The 25,592-nt window shown below is 46.5% G+C and overlaps 1 protein-coding gene across 1 annotated transcript; it reads right to left on the bottom strand.

The window, feature by feature from the left end:
• Window positions 1-7,134: 7,134 nt before the first annotated feature.
• On the bottom strand, window positions 7,135-23,634 carry LOC129352744 (uncharacterized). Its single transcript, XM_055021849.1, has 4 exons — window positions 23,543-23,634; window positions 21,822-21,953; window positions 9,403-9,565; window positions 7,135-7,965 (listed from the first exon to the last, which is right to left on the bottom strand). The coding sequence occupies exons 1-4, from the start codon at window positions 23,632-23,634 to the stop codon at window positions 7,507-7,509; spliced, it is 846 nt and encodes a 281-aa protein (XP_054877824.1). The 3' UTR covers window positions 7,135-7,506.
• Window positions 23,635-25,592: the final 1,958 nt, after the last annotated feature.

The following is a 25,592-nucleotide window of genomic DNA, read 5'->3' as shown; positions in this document are numbered from 1 at the left end:
TAGCGACGATTTTAGAAGCTGAGATAGAAAATGTTTTATTCCTGATCAATTCTGCTGGTTCTGCAGTGAGGTTCTGACTCAGGCCCGGTAAGTCCAGAGCAGAAGATCTGTTTGGATCCGACCCGGATCAGTGTCCTGCCTCTGGAGCTTTCAGAGGAAACTCACAGGAAGTTGCAGCCGTTTGATCCGCCAAACCGTCAGCAGAGCATGAAGCACTTCCTGTCCAGACAGCAGGATGGAGCGGCTGACGGTCCGACCCGATCGAACCCGACCCGGCCCGGCCCGGTCCGGTCCAGCTGCTGGTCCAGACATGTTCTGAGACCTCATGATGAAGACAACCAGACCTCCACTTCCTGCTGACGCCGCAACTTTTTATCCTCAGAAATAAACAAAAACTGATTTTAACTCTCATCCCTCCATCCATCCTCTCATTCCTCCAGTAAAACGTGGAGCGGATCTCGGAGGGATCAATAATTTATGCTGCTGCTGCAGTCGAGGTTTAATATGCAGAGGTCGACCACATGGCGCCTCCTGCAGGTCAAAGGTCGCAGCATTTTCTCCTCTCTGCTGCAGCCGACCAGAAGCTGAAGCCACGCGAGTCCATCTGTCCGACAGACTGGGTCAGAACCTGGTCATCAGCAGAACCATAATCCAAGCAGCACAGCCTAGCCAAAGACTGAAAGCTGCAGTTCAGAACCGTCCTCAAGTTTACTGAGGAAGGTTCTGGTTCTGGTCGACAGAACCAACGGTCCAAAATCTAGTCTGGGTTTCCAGGATCCGAAACGCAGATGAATCCTCATCGGATCGGATCCGGCTGAGAGCGGCTCGCTACAAGCCCAAACAGAACCGAACCGAACCGGAGGTCCACAGCATGGAGGGAACCCAGAGAGGCGATCTGGGTTCACCAGAACCGTCTGGAGAACCCAAAGATGCTGCTGACTGTCCGAGACGGTTCCAGAAACCCGCCTGGAACCAGAACCATTAACCACTGAAACCATGGAGGGTCCAATTCTGGTCAAACCTGAACCAGAACCAGCTGACACAGAACCTGAGTTACTTCTGGATCATATATTTGAGCTAAATCCAGATTGTCTAGAATAGATCTTCATCACAAAAAAAATAAAAGATCTAAAAAGACAAATAATGTAATAAAACTCAAACATTCAATTAGTCTTTAATTCATAAATAGTTTTCATTCATCTTTATAACTTTGGAGTTTAAAACCAAAATCCATTCAGAAAAAGCCGGAAATGAAAACGGTTCTTCATTTCCGCAGAAATAAAAACTTCTGGAATATAAAACGATCCATATTTTATGTTTTCAGGATCCTGCTTTAAATTCGGCTTTAGTTTGGTAATAAAATAATAAAGTATTGCAGTTAAAAGTCGTGTTGTTTATCTGAGTCTAACTCCTAATGAGCTGCGGTGGGAGATGAGCAGCTGACCGGACCGGACCGGACCGGAACCAGCAGAAGGCGCTCCGACCGGTTCTGAACCCGCCGAATTGATCACCGACTCCTGCTGAGCTGAAGCCCGGAAGCAGCGCGCGCGGCGGCGTTTCCTCTGGGTTTACCTTGGTGCTGACGATGCAAATGCAGTCCATCGTTCCGAGGCAGCGGGAAGAGATCAGCCCGGCAGCAGCAGCACCTCCTGCCGGGCCCTACCCGGGCCGGGCCCTACCCGGGCCGGGCCCTACCCGGGCCGGGCCCTACCCGGGCCGGGCCTCTACCTCTACCCAGGCTCTACCTCTACCCAGGCTCTACCTCTACCCGGCCTCTACCTCTACCCAGGCTCTACCTCTACCCGGGCCGGGCTCTACCTCTACCCGGCCTCTACCTCTACCCAGGCTCTACCTCTACCCGGCCTCTACCTCTACCCAGGCTCTACCTCTACCCGGGCCGGGCTCTACCTCTACCCGGCCTCTACCTCTACCCGGGCTCTACCTCTACCCAGGCTCTACCTCTACCCGGCCTCTACCTCTACCCAGGCTCTACCTCTACCCGGGCCGGGCTCTACCTCTACCCGGCCTCTACCTCTACCCAGGCTCTACCTCTACCCGGGCCGGGCCCTACCCGGGCCGGGCCTCTACCTCTACCCAGGCTCTACCTCTACCCGGCCTCTACCTCTACCCAGGCTCTACCTCTACCCGGGCCGGGCCTCTACCTCTACCCAGGCTCTACCTCTACCCAGGCTCTACCTCTACCCGGCCTCTACCTCTACCCGGCCTCTACCTCTACCCAGGCTCTACCTCTACCCGGGCCGGGCTCTACCTCTACCCGGCCTCTACCTCTACCCGGGCCGGCCTCTACCTCTACCCGGGCTCTACCTCTACCCAGGCTCTACCTCTACCCGGCCTCTACCTCTACCCAGGCTCTACCTCTACCCGGGCCGGGCTCTACCTCTACCCGGCCTCTACCTCTACCCGGGCTCTACCTCTACCCAGGCTCTACCTCTACCCGGCCTCTACCTCTACCCAGGCTCTACCTCTACCCGGGCCGGGCTCTACCTCTACCCGGCCTCTACCTCTCCCAGGCTCTACCTCTACCCGGGCCGGGCCCTACCCGGGCCGGGCCTCTACCTCTACCCAGGCTCTACCTCTACCCGGCCTCTACCTCTACCCAGGCTCTACCTCTACCCGGGCCGGGCCTCTACCTCTACCCAGGCTCTACCTCTACCCAGGCTCTACCTCTACCCGGCCTCTACCTCTACCCGGCCTCTACCTCTACCCGGGCTCTACCTCTACCCAGGCTCTACCTCTACCCGGCCTCTACCTCTACCCAGGCTCTACCTCTACCCGGGCCGGGCTCTACCTCTACCCGGGCTCTACCTCTACCCGGGCCGGAGCGCGTTCCCACCGGACAGCCTGCTCCTCCCTCCCCGGCCCGCCTTCATACCGGACCGGAGCGCAGCGGGACCAGAACCCCTCTGATTTTTCCGTTGCTCAAGAGCCAAGACGCGTTCAGGTGCTGCCACACAGCTCGGAATTGTCATCACTCACACACCGTTTTAAAGGGCTAATATGATGTAAAGTCATCTTTGAGCTTTCCATCATCATGTTCTCACACCTGGAGTGTTGCCTGGATTTTATTAACGTTAAGAAATCCTTTAATCTCTATGGAAACCACTCAGCTGACTTAAACACCTGGGTGGACCTAGCCCCGCCTTCAAGACGCAGCTCTGAGTTACAGTTTCTCCTTCACACAGCAGCCCTCCTCCACTCAGCTCCTTCAGACTAGCCAGCAGCAATTAGCAACAGCTGGTGGACCTGCTGAGCTCATTAAAGGAGCTGCTGGCAAAAATGTTAAAGAGTTAATCAAGGAGCCATGTTGACAGGCAGACCTTCAAAAAGAGCAAGAGTTCTTAAAGAGACAGGGGCCTAAATTCAAGGCCTTAAATTACAAAGTAAAATTTCTTCCAAGTCATGTTTGACATGTTCAGCATTTTTATAAGAACAGAAGATTATATAGTTACTTAATTGTGCTATAAAATGGTTCGATGAACCTGGGACACAAAATCCTGCCCCTTTAAGGAGAACAGGAACAAATGTCTCCCTAATTTGTTGAAAGTAAATGAAATAAAAATAATTTTAAAACAGACAGTTAATGAAATAGAAGAAGCTGGAAAATATGCTAAAAATCATAAAGCTTCTGAAGACTCAAAAATAATAATACTTCACCACAAACAGACGTCCTTTAATTAAAATGTCTAACTGAATGATCAAATTTAAGATAATTCCTCTCCAAAAAGCAGTTCAACCTCTTTAAAAAACTTGAATTTCGTTCTGGAGGCCAGCCCACTTTGGGGAGGGTCAGAACCTCCCTGGGTCGGTTCTGACCCGGTGCCGCCTCAGGGTGGAGGTGAGACAGAGCAGCTCTGATGCTGCGACGCTCCAGCCTTTGTTCTTCATCGATAAACTGCTTGGAACCAACATGATGACTAAACGCCAAACGGCTCAGGAGGAGGAAGAGGAGGAGCAGGAGGAGGAAGAGGAGGAGCAGGACCAGGAGGAGGAAGAGGAGCAGGAGGAGCAGGACCAGGAGGAGGAAGAGGAGGAGCAGGACCAGGAGGAGGAAGAGGAGGAGCAGGAGGAGCAGGACCAGGAGGAGGAGCAGGTGTAGAGGAGCAGGAGCTCCAGCAGCGCCACACAATCATTCACACTTTCATGAATCAGTCATGCGGCTGCGCCGCCGTGTGCGCGCATCATCATCATCATCATCATCATATGGCGTGTTACATGGCTGGTTATGCAACAGTCCACAGGAAGTGATGTCAGCAGTCTCAGATGTCCCTGTCCTTTGTTTCTCCTGTTTATTGGTAGAAATGTATCGGCAGTTTGGCTCTAATAGATCATTTTCTTTGATTCTAAATCAGATCAATAGATGAATTATTGGCAGCCATGACAGAATTGAAAGACGTTCCTCTTTGGTTCTGAGAACCCAACCCGGATCCGATCGGTTCCGGTTCCACCTGGACGGATTTGCTCTATTTCTTCATTGATGCAATATCTTTGCAGTCGGCCTGATTCAGAACTATTGTTATAATAGATCCATAAATTATTGCTGCAGATGATGATGATGATGATGACAATGATGATGATGACGACGATGATGATAATGATGATGATGACGACGATGATGATAATGATGATGATAATGATGATGATGATGTTTTGGGTCCATTGCCCAGAAATATGACGTAATAAAGATATAAGAACATTTTCTCAAAGATCAATAAACTTTATATTCTCATGAACATTTAACACTGGAAGACATTTTAAAATAAATCAACAAGACAGAAACAAATCAAATGAATTATTCTGACTTTATAAACAACATTATACTTAAAGGAAATGTTGGTTGAGTCCTGAGCTCCAAACTGAAGAGTTTTATCATCCAGAAAGAGGAAAGTGATCAATTATGCAAATAGAAATTAGAGTTCATTTTAATTTATCATGCAATTAATTGATTCATTTCTTATTACTACAGGCCCAGTTGGAAGATTATTACATTAAACTGTCACAAGTTCATTTCATGCAAGAGTTGACAGAAAAAATGTTTTTTTAAAGAATATGAAACCATATCAGTTACTATGAGCCAAAAATAAATACGGTACTAAAATGTAGTTATTTTTAAAGGATTATTGTTTGTGTCACTAAATTGTGATCAGTAAATCAGCAATCAGCTAGTAAGTCTGTTCTGCAATCGATTGGTAGTGACTCCATCCTCCACTAGGGGGCGTTCGCCTGCAGAGAACAGAAAACTGCTCTGCTGGGTTTTAACAGCAGAACTTTAGTCCAGCACAGATGAGCCGACGTCGTTTTAGCCACACAAACTGAAAACAGTGACGGATTTAGAAATGTTTAGGTTGCTGCTGGATGACAGAAACCTGTGGCTGGGAGAAGCAATCTGATGATGAGCCGCTCATCACTGCTTGCAAATACCTTCAGCAGAACCAGGAGTTTGTTTTAAGCTCTGCGTCCATCTGTACATTTATTTTATTTAACACACTTCTGTATTTTTTAACTTGTTTTCAGAAGCGTGTTTTTTGCGGTGTAAATAAACTGACCAGATTTTTGCTTTGGAAAAACATTTTGTTTTAGTTTGTGAGTTTTTATTGACCTTTCCTTTCCATGTGTGAGTTGTGATTGTTCAGAGCAACGCGGCGTCTCGGTTGTGTTGCTGCTCACACGTCGTCGGTCTGCAGAGATCAGCTCATGTTTGATTCTCCGGGCTTCAGCCGAGCTGCTGCAGTGAAACTCCTGATCTCTGCTGGAGAGCAGCAGCCTGGCAGCGTCGGCTCACATCCAACAGCAACCACAACATTAACAATCTGATCGTTCTCTGGAACGGGACTCAGAATTATTCATGACAAATTTGCTTATTCACAAATGTTTCCTTAGAGAACATTGGAAATGTAGTTCAGGAGCAGCAGCTCTACTGAGGGTCAGGTGACCGCTGCAGGCGGCAGTTATCAAAAACAATCAATGTTTTGATATGATTGATGCTATAAAGTCAGAATTGACTAATTGAGCCATTTAATTTCCCACAGCATCACATCAGCACTGCAGACACTAAGCCCCGCCCCTTCACCTGGCCAGTCCTGCTGCTGAAGCCTGATAGTTTTATGATTTATTATAATTTGTTCTGTAAGTTCAGATTGAAACAGAAACAATCTCAGGAAACAGACTTCATTTGAAAATCATGACGATCAAAACAGAACCCATCAGAATCCAGACAAACGTCCTGCTGGGCTGACGACACGTTTCCCTCCAGAACCAAAAAGATCATTTCTAGATTTGGAAAAAAATAAAAGCAGCTTCACCCCAGAAACAGGTTACAGTTCAGAACCTCCAACACGGGCCCACCAGAACCGCTCAGACCCAAAAACATGAAGCAGGTGAGAAAATGGCTGTTTCTGCCGCCAGATATGAAACCACACAAAGCAGACCTCCACCCTGACCCCAGTCCAGCTCCAGTCTGACCAGAGGACGGCAACCAGTCCAGCTCCAGTCTGACCAGAGGACGGCCACCAGTCCAGCTCCAGTCTGACCAGAGGACGGCCACCAGTCCAGCTCCAGTCTGACCAGAGGACGGCTCCTGGAAGTCGGGGTCAGGCTGAAGGAGGATCATAATGATCCGATTTGAAACAGTCGGGTTTCTGCAGAAGTTTCCTCCATGAGGTTTTGCTGACCACCGTTTGCTTTGAGGCACCGGCCCTTTAAGGACTTTGGCCAATCAGCTGTGAGGATCTCGTGTGTTTGGGTCGTCACCTCGGTCGTGCAGATGTCCGTCTGAAGCTACATGGTAGCCATGCTGGCCCACAGCATGACCCTCCCCTTTGTTGCAACAGTTGAAAGACTCTGCTTTGGTTCTGATCCGCATTCAGTTGGGAACATCTTTCCAGATCTCCAGCCTCCTTCAAGGCGGCACCAGGACGGTTCTGCTGTCGGCAGCGGCCGTCCTCCTCCGTCGACTCAGAACTCCATCTAAAGCAGTTTCCAAGCAGCCGATGACCTTTGTCCTCCAGGTCTTCATCCTCGTGACCTTTGTCCTCCAGGTCTTCATCCTCGTGACCTTTGTCCTCCAGGTCTTCATCCTCGTGACCTTTGTCCTCCAGGTCTTCATCCTCGTGACCTTTGTCTCCAGGTCTTCATCCTCGTGACCTTTGTCCTCCTGGTCTTCATCCTCGTGACCTTTGTCCTCCAGGTCTTCATCCTCGTGACCTTTGTCCTCCAGGTCTTCATCCTTGTGACCTTTGTCCTCCAGGTCTTCATCCTCGTGACCTTTGTCCTCCAGGTCTTCATCCTCGTGACCTTTGTCCTTGTAGTGACTCAGGTCTTCACAGCCTCCATCTTCATGGCTTTCATTCTCACTCCTTGTGACTTGACCCTCTTCCTGACCTCATGTTGACCCCTTGCAGAGGGAGGCAGGAAGTTGGACTGCCGTCTTTGAACTGAACGGACGTCGTGTGAGAGACGCTGAGCGTAGAGGAGGACGATAACCCGACGTTATGGAGGAACTGCTTCAGTAAACCCGTCCTTGATCCTCTGCAGAACCGGGACCGCCCTGCGGACCGGAGCTGAACCGTTCCGACCCAACAGCACCAACCAGAATGAATGAAGCACAATGAACCCTGAACGCCTCACGGACCGCATCAACGAGTCGCTGACGGTTTGACGCCACAACATCCAGAACTTTCTGTGAAACCAGAGGAGGTTCTGATCCGGTTTCACGCCGGTCCAGACGATGCTGCCATCAAACCACAGCGACGCACTGAGAGCCCAGAACCCTGCAACCCGTCTGATGGTCCGAAGCACATGAGGACTGGATGGGACATGCGGCGAGGTGGACGACACCAACAGCCCCTCCCACCAACAGCAGAGTCCGGTTCTTACCTGGCCGTCATGGCGGGGGGACAGCTTGGCCTGCGCCAAGGTGTGCAGGATTTCGTTAAGGAGGGGGGACTCCTACGGAGGTCAGAGGTCGTTTACAGTCAGAGGAAGCAGGAGACAGAGAGAGAGAGAGCATTCAATGACAACAAGAAGAGCAGAGTGGGTCAGAACCTCCAGCCAGAACCTCTGGTCTGGACCTGAGGAGATGGACATCAGATCAGCTTTACCTTTGTCCTTCAACTCAACCATCATCTCCATGTTCATTCAACAAACCCAGACCGGTTCTGTTCGGAGTCAGTTAGCCTCCAGAACCATCCAGAACTGGGTTGGAGGAGGCAGAATCAGCAGCAGAACCACCATTAGGTCCAGACTTGCATCTCCTCCTACTTTCAACCCTGAGGTGTTACTGAAGCGTTTTACTGCCGGGTCAAACTGAAACGGGTCCACAGGTTCTGGTTCCTCAGGTTCCCACCGACCCGGCGGTTCCACTGTGGTACCATAAGGAGGACTTAGATTGATCCTGCATTTCCCCTTTGTGGGACAAAACGTTCAGTCAGGAATCTGTTCAAAATATAGAATCTGTTCATATTTATGACTCATCAAAAAAGAATCAGTTCAGAGTTAGGAATCTGTTCACTTTCATAAATAATTCAGAAATGGGAATGTGTTCAAATGAACAATTTTCAGACCACGTAAACACTGAGACCCGGATCGGCGCATCGGCCAGATGGATCAGAACCTCCAGCTGTGATGACTCAACTTCTCAAAGAGAAGAAAAACCTTCAGTCAAAAATCTCCCGTCTTTAAATAACTCCCAGTAATCCCAGTAATCCCAGTATTCCCAGTAATCCCAGTAATCCCAGTATTCCCAATACTCCTGTACACGCAGGACCAGAACAGTTTCCCTGAGAACCGGACCTGGCCGGTTCCGAGGCATCAATCTGAGCCTCCTCTTCCTGACAGACAGCAGCTTTCGGTTCTGCAGCGTTCCTCTAACGTCCGACCCAACAGAACCACAGAGACCCGGTGGCATTGCGACCTCTGCCAGATTACCCATAATCCCAGAAAATCATGTAAACATGGGATTATGTGACGGGAAGAACCCGGCCGTCCACTGCTGTCATGATGACGGGTCGCTGGTTCTGATGGTCGGGTTCCAGTTGGACCGCTTGTTACAGACAGGAGCTGCTGCCACTCATCCTGCTCACCAGAACCAGAACCACAGCAGGTCCGATCTGCTCAAAACAGCAGGAAGTGACCCGGTTCTGAGCTTCAGAGCCAGCAGATGGAGGGGAACCAGGCTGGACCGGTTCTGCTCCTGTCACTTTAAACAGAACCAGAAGCATCAAACGTGGACCCAGCTCCCCGTGGAGCGGCCGGTCGGCGCCGGTCCAGTTCTATTTAAACTCCTCTGATCTATTTTTACTGCTGCTATTTTTACGGCGGCAGGACGGGTCCGTTCGGCTGGCAGCAGACGACGAGCGGCGGCGCCGGTTCTGGCCCGGTTCCTACCTCGATGCTGGTGCTAAGGCTGGGCAGCGTCTCGGAGGTTCCGGTCGGGCTCTGCAGGCTGGACAGGTCCCACAGGTGGAGGGGCACGCCAGGCTCCGCCCCCGGGAAGACTCCGCCCACCTCTGGTTGTCCAATAAGGTCACTTCGTAAAATTCCTGGATATCTGTGAGGACAGAAAGGAGAGTCCATCAGAACCGGGACCGGATCCGGGACAGAGGTTCTGCTGAACACAGATTGTTTAATGATGCTAACATCAAAGGTTCAACGTATAATGGCGAACCGACAGAAACCAGAGAGGAACGAGACTGAACTAAAGAACTGAACTAAAGAACTGAACTAAAGAACTGAACTAAAGAACTGAACTAAAGAACTCAACTAAAGAACTGAACTAAAGAACTAAACTAAAGAACTGAACTAAAGAACTCAACTAAAGAACTCAACTAAAGAACTCAACTAAAGAACTGAATTAAAGAACTCAACTAAAGAACTGAACTAAAGAACTCAACTAAAGAACTGAACTAAAGAACTGAACTAAAGAACTGAACTAGACTTAGACTTCCTTTATTGTCATTGTACAAAAAAAAACACAAGGTGAATCTTGACAACGAAATGTCGTTACTTGGCTACCAGTGTAGCACAGCTAAAACCTTAAACTACACAATAAATAAATAAATACAATACAAGTGCCATAGAATACACAGGTTCAGTGTTGTGAAAAAACTAAACTAAAGTGCATGTATTGACCATGTCCATGGGGGGGTCATTTGGTTTGTGTGTGTGTGTGTGTGTGTGTGTGTGTGTGTGTGTGTGTGTGTGTGTGTGTGTGTGTGTGTGTGTGTGTGTGTGTGTGTGTGTGTGTGTGTGTGTGTTAGTGTTATGTGGCGTTAAGCAGTCTGATGGCCCGGGGGAAGAAACTGTTCAGTAGTCTGGTTGTTCTGCACAAGATGCTGCGGAACCTTCTTCCAGACGCCAAGGGAGAAACAGTCCATGGTTGGGGTGGGTGGGGTCGGAGAGGATCTGGTGAGCGCGAGATAGGCAGCGCCTCTCTGCAATGTCCTTGATGCAGGGGAGCAGAGCCCCCGTGATCTTCTCCCCTGTCCTCACCACCCTCTGTAGAGACTTCCAGTCAGAGGCCCTGCAGCTCCCAGACCAGATGGAGATGTAGCTGGTCAGTTGGCTCTCGATGGTCCCTCTGTAGAAGGTCTGAAGGATGGGGGGCGGGAGGGATGCTCTCTTCATCCCACGCAGGAAGTGCATGCGCTGCTGGTCCTTCTTCACCAGTGAGGAGATGTGGGGAGACCAGCTGAGGTTTTCGTTGATGTGCCCCCAGGAACTTGGTGCTGCTGAAGACCTCCACTGCTGAGTCGTTGATGAGGAGTGGTGTGTGGGTGGGTCTGGATTTCCTGAAGTCTATGATGATCTCCTTGGTCTTGTTGACATTCAGGATCAGGTTGTTTCCTCTGCACCAGTCCACCAGATGCCGCACCTCCTCCCTATAGGCCGTCTCGTTGTTGTCCCGGATGAGGCCCACCACTGTGGTGTCGTCCGCGTACTTCAGGATGTGGTTGGATATGAAGTGTGGACGGCAGTCGGGTCATCAGGGTGAACAGCAGGGGGCTCAGGACACAGCCCTGAGGGGTGCCGGTGTTCAGGGTGATGACATCAGAACTAAAGAACTGAACTAAAGAACTGAACTAAAGAACTGAACTAAAGAACTCAACTAAAGAACTGAACTAAAGAACTGAACTAAAGAACTGAACTAAAGAACTGAACTAAAGAACTGAACTAAAGAACTGAACTAAAGAACTCAACTAAAGAACTCAACTAAAGAACTGAACTAAAGAACTGAACTAAAGAACTGAACTAAAGAACTGAACTAAAGAACTGAACTAAAGAACTGAACTAAAGAACTGAACTAAAGAACTGAACTAAAGAACTGAACTAAAGAGCTGAACTAAAGAACTGAACTAAAGAGCTGAACTAAAGAGCTGAACTAAAGAACTGAACTAAAGAACTGAACTACAGAACTGAACTAAAGATCTGAACTAAAGATCTGAACTAAAGAACTGAACTAAAGATCTGAACTAAAGATCTGAACTAAAGAACTGAACTAAAGTACTGAACTAAAGAACTGAACTAAAGAGCTGAACTAAAGAACTGAACTAAAGAGCTGAACTAAAGAGCTGAACTAAAGAACTGAACTAAAGAACTGAACTACAGAACTGAACTAAAGATCTGAACTAAAGATCTGAACTAAAGAACTGAACTAAAGAACTGAACTAAAGAACTGAACTAAAGAACTGAACTAAAGAACTGAACTAAAGATCTGAACTAAAGAACTGAACTAAAGATCTGAACTAAAGATCTGAACTAAAGAACTGAACTAAAGTACTGAACTAAAGAACTGAACTAAAGAGCTGAACTAAAGAACTGAACTAAAGAGCTGAACTAAAGAGCTGAACTAAAGAACTGAACTAAAGAACTGAACTACAGAACTGAACTAAAGATCTGAACTAAAGATCTGAACTAAAGAACTGAACTAAAGAACTGAACTAAAGAACTGAACTAAAGAACTGAACTAAAGAACTGAACTAAAGAGCTGAACTAAAGAACTGAACTAAAGAGCTGAACTAAAGAGCTGAACTAAAGAGCTGAACTAAAGAACTGAACTAAAGAACTGAACTACAGAACTGAACTAAAGAACTGAACTACAGAACTGAACTAAAGATCAGAACTAAAGAGCTGAACTAAAGAACTGAACTAAAGAGCTGAACTAAAGAGCTGAACTAAGGAACTGAACTACAGAACTGAACTAAAGATCTGAACTAAAGAACTGAACTAAAGAACTGAACTAAAGAACTGAACTAAAGAACTGAACTAAAGAACTGAACTACAGAACTGAACTAAAGATCTGAACTAAAGATCTGAACTAAAGAACTGAACTAAAGAACTGAACTAAAGAACTGAACTACAGAACTGAACTACAGAACTGAACTAAAGATCTGAACTAAAGAGCTGAACTAAAGAACTGAACTAAAGAACTGAACTAAAGAACTGAACTAAAGAACTGAACTAAAGATCTGAACTAAAGATCTGAATTAAAGAACTGAACTACAGAACTGAACTACAGAACTGAACTAAAGATCTGAACTAAAGAACTGAACTAAAGAACTGAACTAAAGAACTGAACTAAAGATCTGAACTAAAGAACTGAACTAAAGATCTGAACTAAAGAACTGAACTAAAGAACTAAAGATCTGAACTAAAGAACTGAACTAAAGAACTGAACTAAAGAACAAAAGATCTGAACTAAAGAACTGAACTAAAGAACTAAAGATCTGAACTGAAGAACTGAACTAAAGAACTGAACAAAAGATCTGAACTAAAGAACTGAACTAAAGAACTGAACTACAGAACTGAACTAAAGATCTGAACTAAAGATCTGAACTAAAGAACTGAACTAAAGAACTGAACTAAAGAGCTGAACTAAAGAACTGAACTAAAGAGCTGAACTAAAGAACTGAACTAAAGAGCTGAACTAAAGAGCTGAACTAAAGAGCTGAACTAAAGAGCTGAACTAAAGAACTGAACTAAAGAACTGAACTACAGAACTGAACTAAAGAACTGAACTACAGAACTGAACTAAAGATCAGAACTAAAGAACTGAACTAAAGAGCTGAACTAAAGAGCTGAACTAAAGAGCTGAACTAAAGAACTGAACTAAAGAACTGAACTACAGAACTGAACTAAAGAACTGAACTACAGAACTGAACTAAAGATCAGAACTAAAGAGCTGAACTAAAGAACTGAACTAAAGAGCTGAACTAAAGAGCTGAACTAAAGAGCTGAACTAAAGAACTGAACTACAGAACTGAACTAAAGATCTGAACTAAAGATCTGAACTAAAGAACTGAACTAAAGTACTGAACTAAAGAACTGAACTAAAGAACTGAAATAAAGAACTGAACTAAAGAGCTGAACTAAAGAGCTGAACTAAAGAACTGAACTAAAGAACTGAACTACAGAACTGAACTAAAGAACTGAACTAAAGATCAGAACTAAAGAACTGAACTAAAGAACTGAACTAAAGAACTGAACTAAAGAACTGAACTAAAGAACTGAACTACAGAACTGAACTAAAGAACTGAACTACAGAACTGAACTAAAGATCAGAACTAAAGAACTGAACTAAAGAACTGAACTAAAGATCTGAACTAAAGATCTGAACTAAAGAACTGAACTAAAGAAATGATCTAAAGAACTGAACTAAAGAACTGAACTACAGAACTGAACTAAAGATCTGAACTAAAGATCTGAACTAAAGAACTGAACTAAAGATCTGAACTAAAGATCTGAACTAAAGAACTGAACTAAAGAACTGAACTAAAGAACTGAACTAAAGAACTGAACTACAGAACTGAACTAAAGAACTGAACTACAGAACTGAACTAAAGATCTGAACTAAAGATCTGAACTAAAGAACTGAACTAAAGAACTGAACTACAGAACTGAACTAAAGAACTGAACTACAGAACTGAACTAAAGATCTGAACTAAAGAGCTGAACTAAAGAACTGAACTAAAGAACTGAACTAAAGAACTGAACTAAAGAACTGAACTAAAGAACTGAACTAAAGAACTGAACTAAAGAACTGAACTAAAGAACTGAACTAAAGATCTGAACTAAAGAACTGAACTAAAGAAGTAAAGAACTGAACTAAAGAACTAAAGATCTGAACTAAAGAACTGAACTAAAGAACTGAACTAAAGAACAAAAGATGTGAACTAAAGAACTGAACTAAAGAACTAAAGATCTGAACTGAAGAACTGAACTAAAGAACTGAACAAAAGATCTGAACTAAAGAACTGATCTACAGAACTGAACTAAAGAACTGAACGAAAGAACTAAAGATCTGAACTAAAGAACTGCACTAAAGAACTAAAGAACTGAACAAAAGATCTGAACTAAAGAACTGAACTACAGAACTGAACTAAAGATCTGAACTAAAGATCTGAACTAAAGAACTGAAGTAAAGAATTGAAGTAAAGAACTGAAGTAAAGAACTGAACTAAAGAACTGAACTAAAGATCTGAACTAAGGAATTGAACTACAGAACTGAACTAAAGATCTGAACTAAAGAACTGAAGTAAAGAACTGAACTAAAGAACTAAAAAACTGAACTAAAGATCTGAACTAAAGATCTGTTCTAAAGAACTGAACGAAAGAACTAAAGATCTGAGCTAAAGAACTGAAGTAAAGAACTGCACTAAAGAACTAAAGAACTGAACAAAAGATCTGAACTAAAGAACTGAACTACAGAACTGAACTAAAGAACTGATCAAAAGATCTGAACTAAAGAACTGAACTACAGAACTGAAATAAAGATCTGAACTAAAGATCTGAACTAAAAAACTGAAGTAAAGAATTGAAGTAAAGAACTGAAGTAAAGAACTGAACTAAAGAACTGAACTAAGGAACTGAAGTAAAGAACTGAACTAAAGAACTAAAAAACTGAATTAAAGATCTGAACTAAAGATCTGAACTAAAGAACTGAAGTAAAGAACTGAAGTAAAGAACTGAATGTTTTCAACAGGAAACACAGATGAGGTACTGAACTACAATACATAATAACAACAACAGTAACAATAATAATAAAAAAAAGATAATCTGGAGCTGAAATAAATAATTAAATATTTTGCAATTTATTATTTTTCTCCCATGGTTTCTGCAGTTTCCATAGCAACATTTCTTGGTCTTTCAGACTCAACTTCCCAGAATTCCTTGCTTTTCTGTGCAGCTTGAAATATTATCGAAACTAAAACATATTTACTGGAGAATATTTCTACCGGAAACAAAATAAAAAATGGAAACTTATTTTTGTCTCTTTCATTCTGACAGAAAGAAACCTTTTTGATTTGACACGTTTATTTTTCAGTAAATATGTTTTAGAGTAAATAAGTAATCAGAGTTTTAGACCCAGAGAATCGTTCACATGACCACAGAACATGTGCATAGTTAAAACATAAACGGAGGGAAAAACTCAGTCACTGAAATAAAAACTTTCTATATTTAATCGTCATAGTCAGTGAATATTCATGTCTCAACTTTTCCCCTGAAATACTGTTGATCTCAGTTCCTCTATTAATATAAAGACAGAAACCATGAGGGAGACAAGAACTGGGAGAGTAAAGGACAGAGGGAACAGGAAGGACAACCTGAAACTTTACACAACTTTTGATTTTTCATCTTCAGGATTAGAAACATTTCATGGCCTCCAGGGGGCGACGGTGAGCAGAGAGCAGTCTGAACATCCCTGAAACTTTTAGCTCCTCAGGAAACTTCAGGCTTTAAGATGAATCTGACTCCATGTCCTTTAGGCCCGCCCACTCTACGGCACAAACAGCGCTAACCGACTAGCGCTAACCGACGAGCGCTAACCCACGAGAGCTAACCGACGAGCGCTAACCCACGAGAGCTAACCGACGAGCGCTAACATACGAGCGCTAACCCAATAGAGCTAACCGACGAGCGCTAACATACGAGCGCTAACATACGAGCGCTAACCGACAGCTCCTGGCCGACCTGCTGTCGCATCCATCTGCTTATCAGAAATATGATGACGATGATGATCTTCAACTACTTTCTGCTTCCATCACCTTCACACGGATCGGTTCTGACCCGCTGGACCAGAACTTTCCGACTGGATTTCAGAATCTGGAGAATCCTGGGACCCTGATTCCTCTTCATCACCACCATGCATGATGAAGAGGACGGAACCGGGCCTGCAGCAGCTGGAGGAGGCCCGGTTCGACCCAGTTCAGGATTTTTGGAGATACTGGGCGTCCAGAATAATCAGCGGAGCGTCCGAGGGAAGCCCGGACCGCTGCAGATGTTTCCTCATAAAGCCCCAGATCACCACTTCAGCAGCTCTTCACCGGAACCACCAGGCCAGAACCCGGCCCTCTGACCAGAACCACGGCGTTTTCAGCCCAGAAACCACGGAGCGGATCTATTCCGGGCCGGAGCGGCGTGACGAAACCAGAATTTATCACCAGCTGCTGCGTTCCTGAGGGCTTTTACAGCCCGTCGTTTCCAGAGCGGTTCTGTTCTATCAATAGAACCGGCACCGGCTCCGTTTTACTGCATGAGGATCAGCGTTACTCACATCCTCCGAACCCGACCCATCAGTCAGAACCGGACCAGCTGGAGTCAGCAGAGCGCCTCCAGAACCAAGGCCCGGTCGATCTCAGGGAAGAAGTTCTGCAGAACTTTGACCTTTAGGTTCTGAACAGCTCCTCATAACCACCAGGGTTCTGGTTCCGGATGGAATTGTGTGAAACTCCTGAACGGTTTCATCTTTCAGGGCGTTCAGTCGGACGATTCCACCCTGGAGTCCATTTATCTCCTCTTCAGAGACCCAGGAGGTTCTGCCCGACCCGGGTCATGCAGGTTCTGCCCGACCCGGGTCATGCAGGTTCTGCCGTTCTCTGCAGCGCCACCTTCAGAGACCCGACAGTAACAGCCCGTACGATGAAGGTGCTGCACGCTGAGCAGAACATGGAAGGTAGACCCGGATCCTTCAGCGGAACCGGACCAGAAGAAGAACCGGGTCACTGTTCAGGTCCGGGTCACTGAACAATGAGGAACCGAACCTGAAGCGGAACCGGGTCGAGGGGGAACTGAGACTCGGATCAGGAAGTGAAACCGACTGAATGTTGGGAAACCAGAGAAGAAATGAACCAACCGCTGACGGGTCAGAACCTGCTGACGGGTCAGAACCTGGACCTAATGAGACATCAGAGTCCTGACAGCCAGTAGAACCGCCACCACCTGCAGCGGTTCTGGTCCAAACTGTGGGAATGTTGAGAAACATGAGTGTTTGTGTTCGGAGCCATCTGTTTAGCAGGAACCGGGCCAGCGGAGCCGCTGCTGGGGGATTACAGGCTGGAGGTAATCATCATGTCCACAGAGGGATTACACCGGGCCCGGCCCGGCCCGGCCCGGCTCGGCCCGCCGGAGGCAGAGGGGGGATTGGACACTGAGGTAGAAAATTAATTTTCAATAAACAGGCCTGGAAGACGGGTCGGGCAGAACCAGGAGGTTCCTGAAGGAACCAACCAGATATGGGCTGAGTGGTCCAGTCTGGGTGGTTCTGGTTGGTTCTGGTGTGAAACCAGCAGAACCACCCAGATTACAGATCTCCTTTTTGCTGGTGATGTGGTTCTGCTGGTTCAGGGTCCGCTGGAGGAATCCGGTCCTGGAGCGGCTCGGTCTCTACCTGGAGGACTTCCTGAGTGACCAACAGAACCAGAACAGAACCAGGTCCAAACAGAAGGTTCTGCCTTAAAAACCAGGTGAGCAGGTCCAATCATCCCGACCCGTCACCGCCGTAACCTCAGAGGAAGACGGCGGCGCCGTCCAGACGGGTCAGGATCGGGTTCTTCATCCCGTCCATTAATCAATTAGCAAATTAATTTGATTAAAGTTCAGCGGATTGAAGCTCCAGAGTTCAATCTGACAAACGGACCTGATGAGTTCAGACAACTGAGCCCATTACGCTCAGAACCGCCGCAGATCGGCCCGGTTGGGTCCGACGCAAACGGATCAGCACCAGATGTAAGGCAGAAATCTGGGAACGCGCTAAACTACTCCACTCCTGGTTCTGGTTCTGGTATCAACCGTCTCTTCTGGACCGGTTCTATCCCAGAGCTGGAGTCCAAACAGAGACATTCTAGTTGCAATTTCTACGCAGAAACACAGGAAGTCTGGATCTATGTGACGCAGAACCAAAGATCCCATCAGAACCAAAGATCCCATCAGAACCAAAGATCCCATCAGAACCAAAGATCCCATCAGAACCAAAGATCCCATCAGAACCAGACGGAGGTAAAGAGGCAAAGACAGAAAACCTGGAAGTTTCAGGATCAATCTTCCAGGATTTCTGACATTTTAGAGAGAGAGAGAATGAATGGATGATGGATGGATGATGGATGGATGATGGATGGGTGGATGGATGATGGATGGGTGGATGGATGGATGATGGATGGATGATGGATGGCTGATGGATGGATGGATGATGGATGGGTGGATGGATGATGGATGGATGATGGATGGGTGGATGGATGATGGATGGATGGATGATGGATGGATGATGGATGGGTGGATGGATGATGGATGGATGATGGATGGATGGATGATGGATGGATGATGGATGGATGATGGATGGATGATGGATGGGTGGATGGATGATGGATGGATGATGGATGGATGGATGATGGATGGATGATGGATGGATGATGGATGGATGATGGATGGATGGATGGATGGATGGATGGATGGATGATGGATGGATGGATGGATGGATGGATGATGGATGGATGGATGGATGATGGATGGATGATTGATGGATGGATGATGGATGGATGGATGGATGATGGATGGATGGATGGATGGATGGATGATGGATGGATGGATGGATGGATGATGGATGGATGATGGATGGATGGATGGATGGATGGATGGATGATGGATGGACAATGGATGGATGATGGATGATGGATGGATGATGGATGGATGGATGGATGATGGATGGATGGATGGATGGATGATGGATGGATGATGGATGGATGGATGGATGGATGGATGATGGATGGACAATGGATGGATGATGGATGATGGATGGATGATGGATGATGGATGGATGGATGGATGGATGGATAGATGGATGGATGATGGATGGATGATGGATGGATGGATGGATGATGGATGGATGGATGGATGATGGATGGATGATGGATGGATGGATGATGGATGGATGGATGATGGATGGATGGATGGATGATGGATGGATGGATGGATGATGGATGGATGATGGATGGATGATGGATGGATGGATGATGGATGGATGATGATGGATGGATGGATGATGGATGAAGGATGGATGATGGATGGATGATGGATGGATGATGGATGGATGGATGGATGATGGATGGATGATGGATGGATGGATGGATGGATGGATGGATGGATGATGGATGGATGATGGATGGATGATGGATGGATGGATGGATGAAGGATGGATGATGGATGGATGATGGATGGGATGGATGATGGATGGATGATGGATGGATGGATGGATGGATGGAGGATGGATGATGGATGGATGATGGATGGATGGATGGATGATGGATGGATGATGGATGGATGGATGGATGGATGGATGATGGATGGATGATGGATGGATGGATGGATGGATGATGGATGGATGGATGGATGATGGATGGATGATGGATGGATGATGGATGGATGGATGATGGATGGATGATGGATGGATGGATGGATGGATGGATGATGGATGATGGATGGATGATGGATGGATGGATCGATGGATGGATGGATGATGGATGGATGGATGGATGATGGATGGATGGATGATGGATGGATGATGGATGGATGATGGATGGATGGATGATGGATGGATGATGGATGGATGATGGATGGATGGATGGATGATGGATGGATGATGGATGGATGGATGGATGGATGATGGATGGATGGATGGATGATGGATGGATGATGGATGGATGGATGGATGGATGATGGATGGATGATGGATGGATGGATGGATGGATGGATGGATGATGGATGGATGGATGGATGATGGATGGATGGATGATGGATGGATGATGGATGGATGATGGATGATGGATGGATGGATGAAGGATGGATGATGGATGGATGATGGATGGATGATGGATGGATGGATGAAGGATGGATGATGGATGGATGATGGATGGATGAAGGATGGATGATGGATGGATGAAGGATGGATGATGGATGGATGATGGATGGATGATGGATGGATGAAGGATGGATGATGGATGGATGAAGGATGGATGATGGATGGATGAAGGATGGATGATGGATGGATGATGGATGGATGATGGATGGATGAAGGATGGATGATGGATGGATGATGGATGGATGAAGGATGGATGATGGATGGATGAAGGATGGATGATGGATGGATGATGGATGGATGATGGATGGATGGATGGATGATGGATGGATGATGGATGGATGATGGATGGATGGATGGATGGATGGATGGATGGATGATGCATGGATGATGGATGGATGAAGGATGGATGATGGATGGATGATGGATGGATGATGGATGGATGGATGGATGGATGGATGGATGATGGATGGATGGATGATGGATGGATGATGGATGGATGATGGATGGATGGATGGATGATGGATGGATAATGGATGGATGGATGATGGATGGATGGATGGATGATGGATGGATGATGGATGGATGATGGATGGATGATGGATGGATGGATGGATGGATGATGGATGGATGATGGATGGATGATGGATGGATGATGGATGGATGGATGATGGATGGATGATGGATGGATGATGGATGGATGATGGATGGATGATGGAAGCTCCAGAACCTTCCTCTCTCTTAGCAGAACCAGCTGGAGATGCAACCCATCCGGATCAGAACCAGAGGTCCAGCAGGTCAGGAAACAGTTAAACTGTCCAAACTGGAGCTGCTGGACTCTTCGCTCAGAGATCTGCAGCCCAACAGAACTTGAGCAGAACCGGAACAGAACTTCAGTAGAACCGGAACAGAACCTCAGCTGAAGTTTTATGTTACTTTGACCCAGTAACGGCCTGAACCGGGTCAGAGGAACCGAGTTCTGGTCACATGGGGGGAAACTGTTTCCTCTCGTCTTAGTTCTGCAGGACCGGCGGGCAGAGGTCCAAACGGGCCGGTCTGCTCCTGGCTGGGTCCGGATCAGTACACCAAAAGGATACGACGGTTCTGTTGATGACCAGACTCCAGGAACCCGCTGTGGTTCCGGTCCGGTTCAGAGTTTCTGTCCAACCGGGTTTATTTAAAAACACAGGACGGGTCCAGAGTTCTGAATGAGGTTCTGTCAGCTGCTCGGTTCCGGTCGGCATGCGGGTCACATCCCAGGCTTTCAACCCGGCCGACGGATCAGAATCGGGACAGAGCCCACAGCCCGGCCCGGTACGTGTTCTGACTGACAAAACCGACCCGATCGGAAGAACAACAGAGTAAAAGGTCCGACTCAGACGGGCCAAGGCAGAACCTGGCACCGGACCGGACCTTTAATTTACAACCCGAGGCCCAGTTCAGGTTCTGAAGATTCATCCTGTCATTCATCCTGTCCCAGTCCGGACTGGGACGGTGAAAAACTCCAGGTTCTGTTTCTGGTCCAAACAGAACCCAGAAGAACCTTCGTCCCGTCCGCTGTGGGATCAGCTCTCTACAGGCAGAACAATCAGGAGCAGACCCGGTTCTGCAAACTCCGGGCCGATCCAGCAGCAGCCGGACCGGGTCAGAACGGATCAGAACGGATCAGAACCAGGTTTACCTATGAGAGCCTGGAACAGGCTGCTCTGGAAGATGTCGATGACTCTCTGGATGGAGAGACGCAGCTGCCGGTCCTCCGTGTGGTTCAGCTTGTTCCGGTACTCCTCCAGGAGCAGCAGGGCCCGCTGGGCGTCTGGGGGGCGGGTTCGGGTCAGAACCGGGGCAGAACCGGGGCAGAGGAAGAGGAAGGACAGTTAAACTCTTCATCACATCTCAGGATGATGCTGCAGCCTGATGCTGCAGACGCCAGCCGCTCCTCTGCAGCATCAGGACACTGACCGAGATTCTGAACTGGATCAGAACCGGATCAGAACTGGACTGGAACCGGATCAGAACTGGATCAGAACCGGATCAGAACTGGAACAGAACCAGATCAGAACCGGATCAGAACCGGATCAGAACTGGACTGGAACCAGATCTGAACTGGACTGGAACCGGATCAGAACCAGATCAGAACTGGATCAGAACCGGATCAGAACTGGACTGGAACCAGATCAGAACTGGACTGGAACCGGATCAGAACCAGATCACAACCGGATCAGAACAGGACTGGAACCAGATCAGAACTGGAACCGGATCAGAACCAGATCAGAACCAGATCAGAACCGGATCAGAACCGGTAGCAGTTTAAAGCATAATGCTTCAGCAGATGATTGGTCCTGTTGCAATCAATCAATAATCACATGATAAACTAAATCAATAGTTTCTGTTTGGATGATAAAACTTCTGTTCTGATCTGAACTAAACCTTTTTGAGGATCATTTGTTGATAGATTATTTGTTTTTTATTTTTGATATGTTAAATGTTTTTCCAGAGTTAAATGTTTGAAGTTTATTGATCTGATATTATTGTCATTATTACTGGAAAATGGCCTCAGATCAACAAAACGAGTCTCGATCCCCCGACGAGCCGGACTGAAGAACCGGATCGCTGGGATCCAGCGTCTGCAGCGCAAATCCATCAAACGATTCCCAGAAATGTTCCGGATCAGAACCGCTGATCCGTCCAGGTGGGAACGTCTCCTCAGGGTTCTGCTCTTTACTCTTTTATCCAGTCCAGGTAAAATCTCCGACCCGATCCGGTTCTGGAAGCTGGTTGAACAGAACCAGGCCGGGCTCAGGATGATCTGGAGCGGAACCAGGAGTCCAGACTGGACCAAAAACAGGTCCAATCTATAATCATTCAATATTATAGATTCAATTCATTTTTCTCACAGCCAGGATTTTCTAACAAAGTTCAGTTTCAGTAACTTTTATGATTCTGTGTTGATAAATTTGTGACACTTCCGGTCTAAAAGCTGCTCTCCCCTCCAACATCCCATAATTACCTGAATATTTGCAGCACTTTTGAGGCTAAACTATCTTTGCTTTGTGGTTTTTAATGAACTTTCTGCTCAATAAGTGATGAAACAGTTTCCTGCTGCTTGTCTGCAGTGAGGATCTGCAGCCTGCAGCGTCACTGCCTGCAGGAGCTCCAGCATTTTCACACATTCCGGGATTTTTTTCCTCAATACTCTGAAACCACCAGGATCCATTCTACTTCATAGTGAGAGAGAATATTTTTAACATTTTTGGGGCAAACACAGCTGAAGTTAAAGGGCCTTTATGAGGCCTTGGTAAATATTTTATTGATATTCCGGTTTATTTTTAGTTCCCACCAGGTGCCCCATTTAGAAGTTGGTTAGCAGCTGAAGCTAAGAGGCTAGCTGGGTTTTAACTTCACCTGACGCGGTTCGGCTGGGCTCGGCTGGGCCGAACCGAGCCGTGTTTAGGAGCTTTATCCCAGGTTGCAGCCGGGTTCGGGTCGCGCTGCATGTCTTATGTTTTATGTTTCTGTCCAGCTGCAGTTGGAGTTTTTCCTCCTCAGCAGGTTAGCGCACAGCGCGCTGAAGTTGGCCTCTGACTGAAGCACCTGTAAAGGGCGAGTCCACCGTTTTTACAGGCTCTGGTTCTCAATCTGGAAAACTGAGGCTGATCCGATCTGGAGTAAATTATTCCAGACTACAGAGAGATTCAGAAAGCAGTTATCAGAAAAGTTATTTTAATTCTGGTAGTAAAAGTTTTTTAATTATGATTAGGCTGGACGGAGCTGAAGAACTGGATTAATGTGTATCAGAACCGGATCAGAACCAGATCAGAACCGGATCCAGTTCCGTGACAGATTATATACAGAGAGAGTTATGGAGATTATAGAAGCAGAAAACATTATTGTATCACAGAATATAAAGAGTTATTTAAGAGCCTGGAGTCAAACTGGAACCACTTGAGTTTGAAACTGATTTCAGTTGAAAGTGAATCTGATTTTATTTCACACAGTTTTTTCCTTTTTGTTTTTATTAGCAGAAAACTTCAGTTTTACCCAAAGGTTTAACTTTTGGATCCTGGTGGAAAAACTTTGATTATAATAAACTAAAAGTAAACATTTTTAAATAGATTTGTCCTTAAGTAGTTAAAATATTAAAAAGTCCAAATCAAAGTATCTCAGCGATTCGACTAATTCTGATGTTTAACAGAAGTCATTAATTGTTGTTATTGATGAGATTCAATCACAGAAAAAAACCCCAAAAAGCTTCTTTAATCAGCTGATCTGGCGCCACCTAGGATGCATTCAAAACACAGAACCTCTCGGACATTTCACACCACCACTTCACATCTACTCGCCAACTCGACTGGAACCCCTTCCCAAAAAGATGAGTTCCCTCCAATGCCTCACAGAAATCTCACCAAGACAGCAGGAAGGTGCGTTTTATATTTACTGGGGAAAAAACTACATCTATGGAGGCCCTGAAGGGACAAAAATCAACTCCACTAGTTAGAAAATTATGGCAGTCGTTGCAAATGGAAGATATTTGTGAGCGTTCCCATAAGTTCAACAAATCTGTAAAAGCTCCACCCTACAATTTTGATGGGTGATTTTTACAGATGAAATAACAAATTAAGCATTTGATTATTTTATGGTACATTTAATTAATGGTTTTATTTGTGCTGTTTGGCCCTTCGTACATTTCTTAATGAGAAGAATTTTCACATTAAGAATTATTTAAAGAATCAACAAAAGGCTTCATAAACTCTATGAAGCAGTTTCCATATTTAAGCACTAGAGATGAATTTAATGTTTTAAAGTGTAGACCTCAGCAGTTCAGGGTCCTTAAAACCTGCGGAACAGCCCTTTATACCAGCTGTCACTGTGACACCAACTTCAGCTCCTTTTAGCCGTTAGCTTTCAGTGTTAGTCTGAAGAAGTGAAAGCGGCTTACCTTCTTTCTAACGGGCATGTTCTGACTCGGCTCGGTTCCGGTCGGAGCTCAGAACCACACACACACGTCCCGCACAGAAAACAGGTTTCCAGTTGTTTCCCCGTAAAATCCAAGAGAAGCCAATAAAAATCCACAGCGAGCAAACTTCCTGACCCGTCCAACAGACACCAGAACCGAACCGGTCCTGAACCGAACCGATACTGAACCGGGACAGAACCACGCAGAAAACTTAGAGTCCGGGGGGGGGGAGGGGAGCTCCGGGGAGAGGAGCTCCGGGGAGGACCCGGCTCTCCCAGCTGCTCTTCCCCGCCTCAGCGGCTCCTCCGGCCGGCTGGCCGCGCGCAGGCTGGCCGCTGCTCGGCGCTGGAAGGAAACTGGGAATCTGTTTTCCAGCAGCTGGGATCCGGGATCTGCTCTGCGCCAAAGTCCGCGTTAAACACACCCAGTTTGAGGGGCAGGGAGCCAGGCAGGAGGAGCTGCCCGCCGCTGCAGCTGCTGCTCCGGCTGCAGAGGAGG

The sequence above is a fragment of the Poeciliopsis prolifica genome, unplaced genomic scaffold (genome assembly GCF_027474105.1).
Source record: "Poeciliopsis prolifica strain line A6 unplaced genomic scaffold, Auburn_PproV2 SCAFFOLD079, whole genome shotgun sequence".
In the NCBI taxonomy this organism is placed as follows: domain Eukaryota; kingdom Metazoa; phylum Chordata; class Actinopteri; order Cyprinodontiformes; family Poeciliidae; genus Poeciliopsis; species Poeciliopsis prolifica.
The sequence above is the reverse complement of the archived record's forward strand: the minus strand, read 5'-3'. Positions and strand labels throughout refer to the sequence as shown.